The 13,229-nt window shown below is 43.7% G+C and overlaps 1 protein-coding gene across 4 annotated transcripts in view; it reads right to left on the bottom strand.

Moving 5' to 3' along the window:
- The window catches only part of SDCCAG8 (SHH signaling and ciliogenesis regulator SDCCAG8), a 148,220-nt gene that overhangs the window by 108,515 nt on the left and 26,476 nt on the right, over nucleotides 1–13,229 (bottom strand). For 3 of the 4 annotated variants that reach the window (XM_038761018.1, XM_038761020.1, XM_038761021.1), the window contains exons 7-10: nucleotides 12,658–12,722; nucleotides 11,909–12,097; nucleotides 8,796–8,934; nucleotides 20–172 (exon numbers count right to left, since the gene is read on the bottom strand). In XM_038761018.1, the coding sequence (XP_038616946.1) occupies nucleotides 20–172; nucleotides 8,796–8,934; nucleotides 11,909–12,097; nucleotides 12,658–12,722 (546 nt within the window). The remainder of the gene's footprint in view (nucleotides 1–19; nucleotides 173–8,795; nucleotides 8,935–11,908; nucleotides 12,098–12,657; nucleotides 12,723–13,229) is intronic. The other variant, XM_038761019.1, reaches the window with a different exon arrangement.

Here is a 13,229-nt window from a genome sequence, read left to right as displayed (position 1 = left end):
AACTCAACACTCTAGTTACCATGGCTCCCGAGTCTTCCCTTTCTTTTTTCATTTCTTGTCTCATGGACTCCTTCTCATTCGCCCTCCTATCATGCTGGGCGACTAGTTCTCTTTCAAGCCGTTCCTTCTGTTTCTCTACTTCATTCTTCAGTTGTTTACAGTGGACGAGAGCCTATAGGAATAAAAATGCATCATAGGAACGTACTCTCAGCATCTTAGATTTAATTTACTTTTATTCCATTTGCAGCTCAATAACCATCAACATACGAAAGTTAGTTTCTAGTTCCTGTACACTTAGTTGAGGAAGTGAAAATTAATTCATTCATTCAATCGTATTTATTGAGCACTTACTGTGTGCAGAGCACTGTACTAAATCATTATTATGATCATCACAGTCATCACAGCACTGTTTGTGTGCCTGGGAAACAGACTGTAGGTTCCCTGTGGACAGGAAATGTGTTTATCAACTCTGTTCTATTGTTATATGGTGCTTTCCCACATGCTTAGTACAGTGCTCTGCTCTCAGTAAGCACTCAATAAATATGATTGATTGATTGACATGGTCACTGCTTACCCTCTAATAGAGGAAACAGGCTGATACAGGTCATATGTATTCAAACAATGAGCGCAGAAGGGAAAACATGGATAAGACAGAATAAATAAATGGCCGTGAGGAATAAATAAATTGATGAGCCTAAAAGTGCCCAGGGAGATAGGGGAAATAACCTGAAAGGGGAGCGGGGAGAGGTTTAAATTGGGAATACCTGCTTGGGGAGACTTTATATTAGAAAGGATTTGAAGATGAGGTGGGACACGGTTTGGCGGATTTGAGGCGGGGAGCGCACTCCATGCTGGGGAAGGGGAGAGAGCACTGGGTCGAAAATGGGAAAGTTGCGAGCGGGCTGCATCTAGAAGGTCAGCAAGGGAGGTTCAAAGAACGTGAGCTTGGTCAAAAGAAGTGAGTGGAAAGGTAAGAAAGAGATAGCTGGTAGAGAACCTTCAATCCAATGGACAGGAGTTTCTCTCTGAGGTGCAGAGAAATGCAGGGCTATTGGGAGTTTCTGAGGAGGGTGGGGGCCGCACTCTGAAGGACATTTTAGGAAAACAATATTATTGAACATTATAACAACTGTCAGAATTCAACCGGGAACTAGTTACTTCTAAATTTGAGAAGGGTTACACTGAAGAATTTAAAGGTTAGGGAGTTAACCTGAGCCACTGATTTGAGATGCAGGGAAAGAAGACATTGTTTCCTAACAGCAAGATAAGCCCTCCAGGAATAACAAATGTAATACATAAACCCACAAATTGATGTATTTTCACTAAGTAAGCCTTTTCTAAATACTGTGTAATGAAGTGAAAACACATAGATTAATCACCAATAAATTCCCGAGATTATGAATTACAACGATTCAGAGGCCACCCGTTGTTTGAGATTAGGAAACAGTTATGTGTTCTGAAATTTGATTAAGTAATGATTCGGTCCATTCCTACAGAGACACATCTGTGTTGAATTGGTGAATCCATTAAGTTCTGGTTCTGATTAAAATCCTTTTGTGCCCCATCTGCACTAAGGCAACTCTAGTTTTTTCTAAGGTTTTCATCAGTAACACAGAACTCCACCCTGGCATTGAATTCTGCTTCCTAAGAAATCCCTAGCCTATAAAGCAGCATGGCCTAGGAGTCAGAAGGACCTGGGTTCTAATCCTGGCTCCGCCACTTGTCTGCAGTGTGACCTTGGGCAAGTCACGTCACTTCTCTGGGCCTCAGTTCACTACGCTATTAAATGGGGATGAAGACTGTGAGCCCCACGTGGGTCAGGGACTGTGTCCAATCTGATTATCTTGTATCTACCCCAGTGCTTAGTACAGTGCCTGGCACATAGTAGGAGGTTAACAAATAAAATAAAAAAGTGCTTATAGATTAGATTTCCATCCCCATGGTAACTTTCTACCAGGCAAACACTACTATATTGAATTAGAGGATGCCACCAAGACTGTTGCAACCAAAAGACTCAGTTTAAAAGCCACTTTTAGACAAATAAGGAATTCATTAGCAATATCTTACAGCACCTTATGACACTGAGAAAAGACTGACTTTAGACAGAAATCTGCAATGATGCGCAAATCCAGCTGGAGCATGAGTGTGACAAACAGTGAAATACCGAAGTTTAAGAGATCCAAGGCTGGGCAAAACAAGCCCTCTCAAACCAAGGACTTCTATAAATCACTTTAAAAAGGCTGAAGACAGTTTCAGCCTTGCACCTGGAAAGGATGAAATTCTGTGGTGCGGCAGCAATTTTCAATATTTTCCTAAGCACAACAGAGGCACTGATTTAAAACTTATGTGTACCACCTTTTGAGGAAATCGACACTGCAGTCAGAGACCTAGGTCAATCAAGGGTATTTATTGAGCGCTTACTGTGTGAAGAGCACTGTACTAGGCGCTTGGGAGAGTCCAATATCACAGATTGGTAGACGTGTTTCCTGCCCACAAGGCGCTTACAGTTTAGAAGGAGGCAGTAATATAAATAAATAACTTACGGCTATGCAGGTAAGTGCTGTGGGGTGAATTAAGGGCACAAATCCAAGTGCCAGGGCAGTGCAGAAGGGAGAGGAAGTAGAGGAAATGGGGGTTTAGTCGGGGAAGGTTCAAATCTCGGCTCCACCAATTGTCAGCTGGGTGACTTTGGGCAAGTCACTTAACTTCTCCGTGCCTCAGTTCCCTCATCTGTAAAATGGGGATTGAAACTCTGAGCCCCCCAGGGGACAACCTGATCACCTTGTAACCGCCCCAGCACTTAGAACAGTGCATTGCACATAGTAAGCGCTTAATAAATGCCATTATTATTATTATTATTCGGTGGAAAAGGGATTTTAATAAGGCTTTAAAGGTGGGAAGTGTGGTGTTCTGGTGTACAAGAAGTGGGAGAGAGTTCCAGGCCAGAGGGAGGATGGAGGAAAGAGGTTGGCGGCGAGATAGATGGGATCAGGGCATGGTGAGCCATAGTAGGAGATCGGTAAGGGAAACTAGGAGGATGTGAGCTGATTTGAATGCTTTAAAGTCAAGCCATGAGACATGACAATCCCCCGGAATTGCCGGCATACCCACTGAGGCAGAAACACTGCTTAAATGCTTAGGCTGGTATGGAACAATGAGGTAATGCCATAGAACCTCGAAGATGTCACTGTCACCACCATTACAGACGGACACACACCCACAAAAGTAATATTGAGAATGTGTAAATGCTTTTATGTTTCCCAAGCTCTTTCGCATCATTTCATCCTCCCAAAAGTCCTGTGGGGCCGGTATCGTCGTCCCCATTTCACAGATGTGGAAACTGAGGCTCGGAGGGGTTAAGTTCATTCAATTCATTTATTCAACCATATTTATTGAGCACTTACTGCATGCAGAGCACTGTACTAAGCCCTTGGGAAGTACAAGGTGGCAACACATAGAGACGGTCCCTACCCAACAACGGGCTCACAGTCTAGAAGGGGGAGACAGACAACAAAACAAAACATGTGGACAGGTGTCAATTCATCAGAATACACAGAAGTAAAGCAAGATGCACATCACTGACAAAATAAGTAGAATAGTAAATACGCACAAGTGAAATAAATAGAGTAATAAATCTGTACAAACATATATACAGGTGCTGTGGGGAGGGGAAGGAGGTAGGGTGGGGGTGATGGGGAAGTGGGAGAGGAGAAAGGGGGCTCAGTCTGGGAAGGCCTCCTGGAGGAGGTGAGCTCTCAGTAGGGCTTTGAAGGGAGGAAGAGAGCTAGCTTGGCGGATGTGCGGAGGGAAGGCATTCCGGGACAGGGGGAGGACGTGGGCCGGGGGTCGACGGCGGGACAGGCATCGCCCAAGGTTACTCAGCAGTCCAGTGGCAGAGCTGACACTAGAATCCAGGGCTCCTGATTCTCAAGCCCATGTTCTTCCCCCTAAACCTTATGATTTCAGACAGTCTTACTCGACCGTATTAATCCCTACTACTCTGTTTTACCATGAATTCCTGGATGGAAGCTATCTTCCAATCCGTATCTTCACCTCCTTAACGTTTCCTTTACCATTTATCTCTAGTAAGATAAAGGAGGTTCCCAAAAGGCATTTGAAATTTTGGGTGGAGATCTGCTTCCCCCTGCTGAAAACTACAATTAATACACACAAAAATCTGGGAAACAGGCTTTCCCATATGTGAGAAGAATTCTCTCCTTATCTGGTAAAGATTAAGTTGGAAAAATGCCATAGACCTCTTCCAGATCTGCCATCCTTATCTCAGGGGGATCAGAAGTCTACTCAAAAATCAGACTTAAACCGAGGGTTACAGGAAGACCATTTCAGAAGAGAAACACATAAAGTCTTTTGCAAACTGAATGGGCAGCTCATCTCTAAACTGTGTAAGCACGTTAAGGGCAGGGAATGTGTCTTTTTATTGTTATACTGTACTCTCCCAAGTGCTCAGTATTGTCCTCTGCACACAGGTGCTCAATACAACTGAATGACTGAATGAATTTGAAAAGAGGTCAGACATACTAGACTAAAATGAAGAGTCTTTTTTTAACCTCTTGGACCTATAAACTACTCAATTTTAATAGTAATGGTAGGGATGGTGGTAGTAGAAGTAGTAGTAAGAGTAATAATAATACTTTTTATGGTATTTGTTAAGTGCTAACTCTGTGTGGGGCACTGTACTAAGCACTGGGGTAAAGACAAGCTACTCAGCTTGGACACAGTCCCGGTCCCACAAGGGGCTCACAGTCAATCCCCATTTTACAGATGAGGTAACTGAGGCCCAGAGAAGTAAAGTCATTTACCCACATTCACCAGTACCATTTCCAAAAGGAAGAAAGACAGAGTGGGATAAAAAGTTTTGTGGGCAGGAAAAGAAAAAGAACAGCGAGTGGCAGGGGAAGAGAGCGCTGACGAAAGGGAAATGAAGAAAGCAAGAGGGATAGAGACAGAAGGGCTAGAGGAGAAGCAGAACAGAGAGATGGGTAGATACGGGTAGGAAGACAGGTACATGAAATGAGGAAGGCATGGACGGATAAACCAGCAGAGGAGTTGAAAGATGTGAGGGGGAGAATGGAAACAACAGGGACAGAGAGGAGGAGAACGACTATGCGTAGATATTACATAATCAGTCCGAAGCAGTGATTTTTTTTTAAGGAAATGGTATAGGGAAACTATCTTTAGATACCTAAGGCTACTGGATTGCACTAAAGAAATAATGAAGCAGCATGGTCTAGCAGAAATCAATCAATCGATCAATTGTATTTATTGAGTGCTTACTGTGTGCAGAGCACTGTACTAGGCACTTGGGAAGTACAAGCTGGCAACACATAGAGACGGTCCCTACCCAAGAGTGGGCTCACAGTCTAGAAGGGGGAGACAGAGAACAAAACCAAACATATTAACAAAATAAAATAGACTAGATATGTACAAGTAAAATAAATAAACAAATAGAGCACAGACTTGGGAGTCAGAGGACCTGGGTTCTAATTCCAGCTCAGTCTACTGCATGCTGGATGACCTCGGGCAAGTCACTTAGGTTCTCTGTGCCTTGGTTCCCTCAGCTGTAAAATGGGGATTTAAATAACTGCTCCCCCTCCTACTTCTATTTATATTAATAGTGATGTCTGTCTCCCCGTCTAGACTATAAGATAGTTGTGGGCAGGAAATGTGTCTGCTTATTGTAGTAGTGTACTCTCCCAAGTGCTTAGTACAGTGCTTTGCACACAGTAAGTGCTCAATAAATGCAGCTGACTGACTGAATGACTACTTAGACTGTGAGAATCATGAGGGACAGGGAATGTGTCCAACCTGATTAATTTGTATCAGTGCTTAGAACACTGAATGCCCCATAGTAAGTGCTTAACAGATACAATAATAATAATAATAATAATAATAATAATAATAATACTTCAATAATATGAAAAATAACAATGAAATGATCATTATTTTTCTTCCCCATTGAATTGAAAGTTCCTTGAGAGTTGGAAATATGAGTCTTTCACTACTTTTGTACTCTTTCAAGGACTTAGTTCAAATCTTATCAGTCAGAAGTTACTCGATAAAGACCATTGATTAAATGAAAACCAATTTCATTAAAAACTCCATTTGAAACAAGTGCATGCTTTAATATTCAATGTCTGGAAAATTTCCTTACTACTAGAAATATGGAATGAAGGCATAGCCCTAGTGCTGACTCTACTGCACAAGCAATATTAGCTTCCTGTGACAGTTATTGATTTTAGAGATTAATAGAACTGAACCCCATATTTATTGATTTTAGAGATGAATAGAACTGAACCCCATATTAACTCATCACAGGAGGAATGATATCTCAATCGTTTTCCAGACTATAGATTTTTCTTCATGAACATATTTTTGCTAGAGACAAAGCTCTTTTTTTTAATTGTCAAAAATAAATGCTATGTCGGTTTTATTTCTTCTAAGGAGGCAGCATGGCCTAGTGGAGAACGTGCAGGCATGGGAGTCAGAAGACCTGGGTTCCAATCCTGGCTCTGCCACCTGCCTGCTGAATGACCTTGGGCAAGTCACTTCATTTCTCTGGGCCTTAGTTTCCTCATCTGTAGAACTGGAATTCAATGCCTGTTCTCTCTCGTATTTAAACTGTAAGCGCCATGCGGGACAGGAACCGTGTCCAACTTTATATCTGGTATCTGTGTCCAACCTGATATGCTTGTATCCACCCCAGTGCTCAGTACAGTGCCTGGCACATGGTAAGCGCTTAACAAATATCATCATCCTCTACCCCAGCATTTAATTCAGCGCTTGGCATCTAGTGAGCCCTTAACAAATACCAGATTGTGAGCTCATTAGTGTCTGCCAATGCTGTTGCACTGTACTCCCCCAGGAGCTTAATACAGTGCTCTGCTCATTGTAAGCGTTCTGTCAATACCATTGATTGATTCTCGTCCGGAGATGAAGGAAGCTCTGTAAACGTGTCTGACTAGAGCGGCGGGCTTGTTTCACAGGCAGGCCGGCGCCATTCAGTGGATTCGATCGATTTCTTCCATTTGTACCAAATCTGGCTGTTCTAGAACTGTGCTTGACACATAGTAAGCGCTTAACAAATACCAACATTATTATTCTTAGCGAAGCAGCGTGGCTCAGTGGAAAGAGCCCGGGCTTTGGAGTCAGAGGTCATGGGTTCAAATCCTGGCTCCGCCAGTTGTCAGCTGTGTGACCATGGGCAAGTCACTTCACTTCTCCGTGCCTCAGTTACCTCATCTGTAAAATGGGGATGAAGACGGTGAGCCCCACGTGGGACAACCTGATCACCTTGTGACCTCCCTGGTGCTTGGAACAGTGCTTTGCACATAGTAAGCGCTTAATAAATGCCATCATCGTTATTATTGATTATTATACATTCGATGTAAAATACTCCAGGCGTAATCCAGAAATTAGACACAAGGTGGCAGCCCATAACAAGGAAGTAACATTCCGGGCCACTTCCTAGATTAATTAGTACCCAAATAATCAGTTCGGATCAATCTGTTTCACTGGTCTTCCTTTACGGTTCTAAAGAAAAATTTCAACACAGATACACTGTGACAGGAGAGATTAATCTTCTCCGGGTCATTTAAATTGCTTCACTCAAAACGCATTGCGCCAACCTGTTGGGGAAGCATGAATTAACTGAATATATTAGCTTCTGTAGAAATAACTCGCATTGAATTTCAATTACAGGAGGTCAAAGAAACATCGTAGCCTTTGGGAGGTGCGGGCGTAGGAGGGGGTCATTTTCCTCTTCCACTGTCTTTATCTCTCTCTTCAACACAAGTCGCGAGTACATATAATCAATCTCAGTTGTATTTTTTTATAACATTTGTTAAGCACTTATTATGTGCCAAACACTGTTCTAAGTGGCTGAGGCAGGAGCAGGTCAATTTGGGCGGACAGAGTCCCTGTCCCACATGAGGCTCACAGTCTAAGTAGGCGGGAGAACAGGGATTGAATCCCCACTTTACAGTTGAGGAAACTGAGGCCCAGAGAAGTCAAGAGACTTGTCCGAGGTCACACAGCAAGCAACTGGCAGAGTCGGGATTAAACCCCAGGTCCTCTGACTCCAAGGCCTGTGCTCTTTCCACAGGGCCACACTGCTTCCCTTATTGAGCACTTACTGTGTGCACAGCACTGTACTAGACTGTACTAGACTTCCCCCCGCCCCCAGACTGTAAGCTCGTTGTGGGCAGGGAATGGGTCTGTTTATTGTTGTACTGTACTCTCCCAAGCGCTAGTACGGTGCTCTGCACACAGTAAGCGTTCAGTAAATACGAGCACATAGTAAGTGCTTAACAAATGCCATCATTACTAAGTGCTTGCAGGGACTACATTCCCTGCCCACAGTGAGCTTACAATCTAAAGAGGGTGATACAGCTCCTTACCTTAGAATGTTGTATAGGATCAAGATATCCCCTTCTAGACTGTAAGCCTGTTGTTGGGCAGGGATTGTCTCTATTTGTTGCTGAATTGTACTTTCCAAGAGCTTAGTACAGTGCTCTGCACACAGTCAGCGCTCAATAAATACAATTGAATGAAAAATAACCCTAGCGTGATACAACAGTGCTTTGCACATAGTAAGTGCTTAACAAATACCATCATTATTATTATTATAAGAATAAAGGGCTTCTACTTAATGGTTCACAATATTTAGGGAGAGCTATACCACAAGAATAACAGGCTTCTACTTCATGATACGCAATATGTATGGGAAAATAGAACACAAACGTAGAGGGCTTCTACTTTCATCTTATCACACTTGCCTGCATTTTTTCAAAATTGGCCTCTTCTGTCATTTGAACGGCTTGTTTCACTTGTTCATATGCGCTGGATTCTCGTTGCTGCATTTCGGTCAAGCTCTTCCGTACTGACACTAGCGCAGTCGTTAAATCATCCCGTTCTCTGTGTCGGCAATAGAGAAAACCAGACAATAGAGAATATCAAGCGTTAAGGTTCTCCAAACAACGGGGCCGTATGTCAAGATGAAATGAGCATTAATTTGCACTGGGCGAAACAGAGTGTATCGCCAGGGCGGCACAGATTAAAATGCGGCTCTCAGAGACTGAACTTGTGTCCCTAAAAGCAGTGGGTGGAAACTGAAGCTTCCAGGGAAGCTGGAGGGAGTTGTTTCAGAAATCTGAATGGAACAATGGCCTGTTGTGTGGTTCTGGAGGAAGAATGGAAAACAACGCTAGAAGCAAGTCCGTAGCATGTAGAAAGAAAAAAACTAAGCAAAGAGGAGACCGTACCTTGGTTGGGAAGAGGAAACCAGGATGTGGAAGAGAGGAAGTTGGAATAAGGTTACGTTTGATTGGCACCACAGACTCTCTCTTCTGCTTTGAGAAAATGCTCCTGTTGGCAGTGCCAGCCCATCTTACTTTTTCTGTGGACCTCTTGTCTCCACTCCTAACTGTGAGCTAGTTGTGAGCAGGGAATGTGTCTGCTATCTTGTTATACTGTACTCTCCCCAGAGCTTAGTACAGTGCTCTGCACACAGTAAGAGCTCAATTAATATGACTGACTGACTTTATTGCCTCTTCCTTTTTCTCATCCTGCCAGTAAAGCCATATAATTTCCAGATAGGATATGGAGACGAGTTAGTTTTTATCTACCCTAATGCCATGTATCTGCTGTGTGATGTTGGGCAAGTCACTTCACTTCTCTGGGCCTCTGTTGCCCTATTTGTAAAATGGGGATTAAATCCTACTCCCTCCTACTTAGACCATGAGCCCCATGTGCGACAGGGACTCTGGTCCAAACCGATTGTCCTGTCTCTCCCTCTAGGCTATAAGCTGGTTGTGGGCAGGGAATTTGTCTGTTTATTGTTATAGTGTACTCTCCCAAGTGCTCAGTACAGTGCTCTGCAAATGGTAAGTGCTCAATAATTACGACTGAATGAACATCTACCCCAGCACTTAGTACGGTGATTGGCACATAGTAAGTGCTTAACAAATACCATTTTTTAAAAAATGAGAAAAGCTACAGGAAGGGGAAAGATCTTTTAATCGCCTGGGCGGTGTTGCTTGGACCTCCCAAGGCCAGGACCTAATAATAATAATTACGGTACTTGTTAATCACTTACTAGGTGCCAAACACTGTTCTATGTGCTGGGTAGATACAAGATAATCAGGTTGGACACAGTCCCTGCCCCACATGGGGCTCACACTCTTATCTCCGCTTTCCAGATGTGGTCGCTGGGGCACAGGGAAGTGAAACGACTTGCCCAAGCAGACATGAGGTAGAGCTGGGATTAGAACCCAGGTCCTTCTGGAGAAGTAGCGTGGCTCAGTGGGAAGAGCCCGGGCTTTGGAGTCAGAGGTCATGGGTTCAAATCCCGGCTCCGCCACATGTCTGTTGTGTGACCTTGGGTAAGTCACTTAACTTCTCTGAGCCTCAGTTACCTCATCTGTAAAATAGGGATTATGACTGTGAGCCCCATGCGGGACAACCTGATCACCTTGTATCCGCCCCCCCAGCGCTTAGAACAGTGCTTTGCATATAGTAAGCGCTTAACAAATGCCATTATTATTATTATTATTATTCTGTACTCCCAGGCCTGTGCTCTATCCGTGCAGCTTGTAGGCTGGATCTGGAAGCTGTGGGCAAAAACGTCGCTTTCCCCGAATCCTGCCCTTGCTGTCTCTCCCAAAAGGCTGACACAGGTAAGAAAGAGGGCTAGAGGTGCCTGGGTTGAAGACTTGGGAACAACGGGCTAAAGAACCAAACCCACGTAGCTCTTGCAACTTTGGGGTGCCGGACCAAAGGTAATAATAATAATAATAATGATAGTATTTGTTAAGCACTTGCTATGGGCCAGGTACTGTATTAAGCGCTGAGGTGGGTACAAGCAAATCAGGATGGACACAGTTCCTGTCCCACATGGGGCTCACAGTCTTCATCCCCGTTTTACGGATGAGGTAACTGAGGTGCAGAGAAGTGAAGTGACATGCCCAAGGCCACACAGCAGACAAGGAATGGAGCCGGGATTAGAATTCATGAACCCTGCGCCCAAATCCATGACACGGCTCGAGGAAGAGTAAGCAGAAACAGCTGTAGTCTGAAAGAGAAAGTGCTTGGAAAAGACTTCTGGGAGCTTAAATCCTGCTGACCTTGTGCAGGGTGGAATTTCTCAAATGGGAACCCACAACTGAAATAAACAGTTCTCTGAAAAACCACCCAGTTTGGGGATACTGTTATTGAGTTAAAGAAAAGAGCTACTCAATCTTCAGATACAACTCCTTGCAGTGTTTCATAGAATGTGATTATATGGGCAAACAAGACTAAACAGTTCCCACATCTGTCATGCGAGTGAATATTTTAATTGTGTGTAGAAAGACTTGCTGCCCAAATGAAGACTGTGAGGTTTATGCAGTCAATGAATGCCATATTACTCTGCCTTTCGTTCTGTGACCCAGTTAAATTAACATGAGTGTGAGGTCTTTCACTTTGGAATTTCCTGATTAGGGTGTGTTTACAAAAATCCCAAAGTGTAATTTTAGTTTTGTCTGTTGGGCTTTCTTGATTTTCAAGGGAAGAGCAAACTTTTGGAGGGAGAAGGTTCGTTACCTCAATGTGTCCTGTTCCCTGACCACTGTCATAGAAAGAATGGCACGTGACTCAAGACCGTAAGCTCGTTGAGGGCAGGGAATACCAAAATCAATCGATCAATCGATAGCATTTACTGAGTGCTTGCTGTGTGGTCTCCCTTAGTGCCTGGGAGAGCACGATATAACAATATAAAAGACACATCCCCTGCCCACGACGAGCTTACGGTCTAGAGGGGGAAATGATTCTTATTCTGCCCTTTCGAAGAGACAGGGCTTTCCCGGTGACAAAATAGTTCTGTTTTGCTTTGATTTTCTGCCCACCCACTCACTTGGTTAGTCTTTCTATGGTCTGCATATGAACGTTGCCGTGGGATTGGGAAAGCACAGCTTCGTGCTGGGCGCATTTTAAACAAAGACCGCCAATGCCGTTGGAACTTTTGGCTGCAGGAAGCGACTCTTGGTGTCTTAGTCTCCCTCCGAGGTCTTCGCAATTCTTCTGGGATTCCGACAGGTCTTGCCTTGAAAAAAAAAAAAAAAGGAAATGTTAGAGGGTTCCTTTCAGCAGGTGAAGTCTGCTCAATTTCAAAGGGAGAAAACCCAACAAAATAAACAGCCTCTACATGAATGGAAAACTTTGGTCTCAGAGAGAAAGACTTGCTTTTAAAGGACAAGCGGGTCGAATGCCACACAAAGGAGAACTCTTACTGCATTCTTTAAGGCTAGCTTATTGAGAAACAGCAAGGCCTAATGGATAAAGCCCAGGCCTGGGAGGACCTGAGACTAATCCCGGCCCTTCCACTTGACTGCTGTGTGACCTCAGGGAAGTCACTTGGCTTCTCTGGGCCTCAGTTACCTCATGTGGAGAAGGGGGATTAAGACTGTGTGTCTCATATGGGACAGGGACTGACACGATTGACTGACTGGAGACGGGCATTAATATAAATAAATTGTGGATACGTACATAAGTGCTGTGGGGCTGAGGGAGGGCTGAGTCAAGGGGTGAAAAAAAGTATTACAGTAAAAACATTTGAAAGATCTTTTCCTTCTGACAGGACTTTAAAAAATAACTTTAGTTTACCTTAGAGACCTGACTTGTGCTTCCAAAGTTTCATTCCTTTCTTGATATAGAAGTTTTAACTTCTCCTTTAGAAAAAAAAAAAGCAACAAAAAACTAAACCGAGAAAATCGCATACCTTCATCAGCGACAGAATTTAATTGAATGCCAACTGTGTGCTAGACATTGAACTAATGGTGTGTGAACACACAACAGGAATATGATACCTGATCGTTGCCCTTGAGGAGTATTCATTCATTCATTCAATCATATTTATTTAGCACTTACTGTGTGCAAAGCACCGTACTAAGTGCTTGGAAGAGTACAGTATAGCAGTAGACACATTCCCTTCCCACAGTGAACTTACAAAAGGGGAAGACTTGGCCTAGTGGATAGAGCATAGACCTATCCACTATTCTGATAGAGTCAGAAGGACTTGGGTTCTAATCCTCGCTCTGCCACTTGTCTGCTGTGTGACCTCGGGCTAGTCACTTCACTTCTCAGGGCCTCAGTTCCCTCATCTGTAAAATGGGGATTAAGGCTGTCAGTCCCATGTGGGACAGGGACTGTGTCCAACCTGATTACCTTGCATCTAT

Source organism: Tachyglossus aculeatus, chromosome 19, assembly GCF_015852505.1.
Source record: "Tachyglossus aculeatus isolate mTacAcu1 chromosome 19, mTacAcu1.pri, whole genome shotgun sequence".
NCBI lineage: Eukaryota > Metazoa > Chordata > Mammalia > Monotremata > Tachyglossidae > Tachyglossus > Tachyglossus aculeatus.
This window is presented reverse-complemented; position numbering and strand designations above follow the sequence as displayed.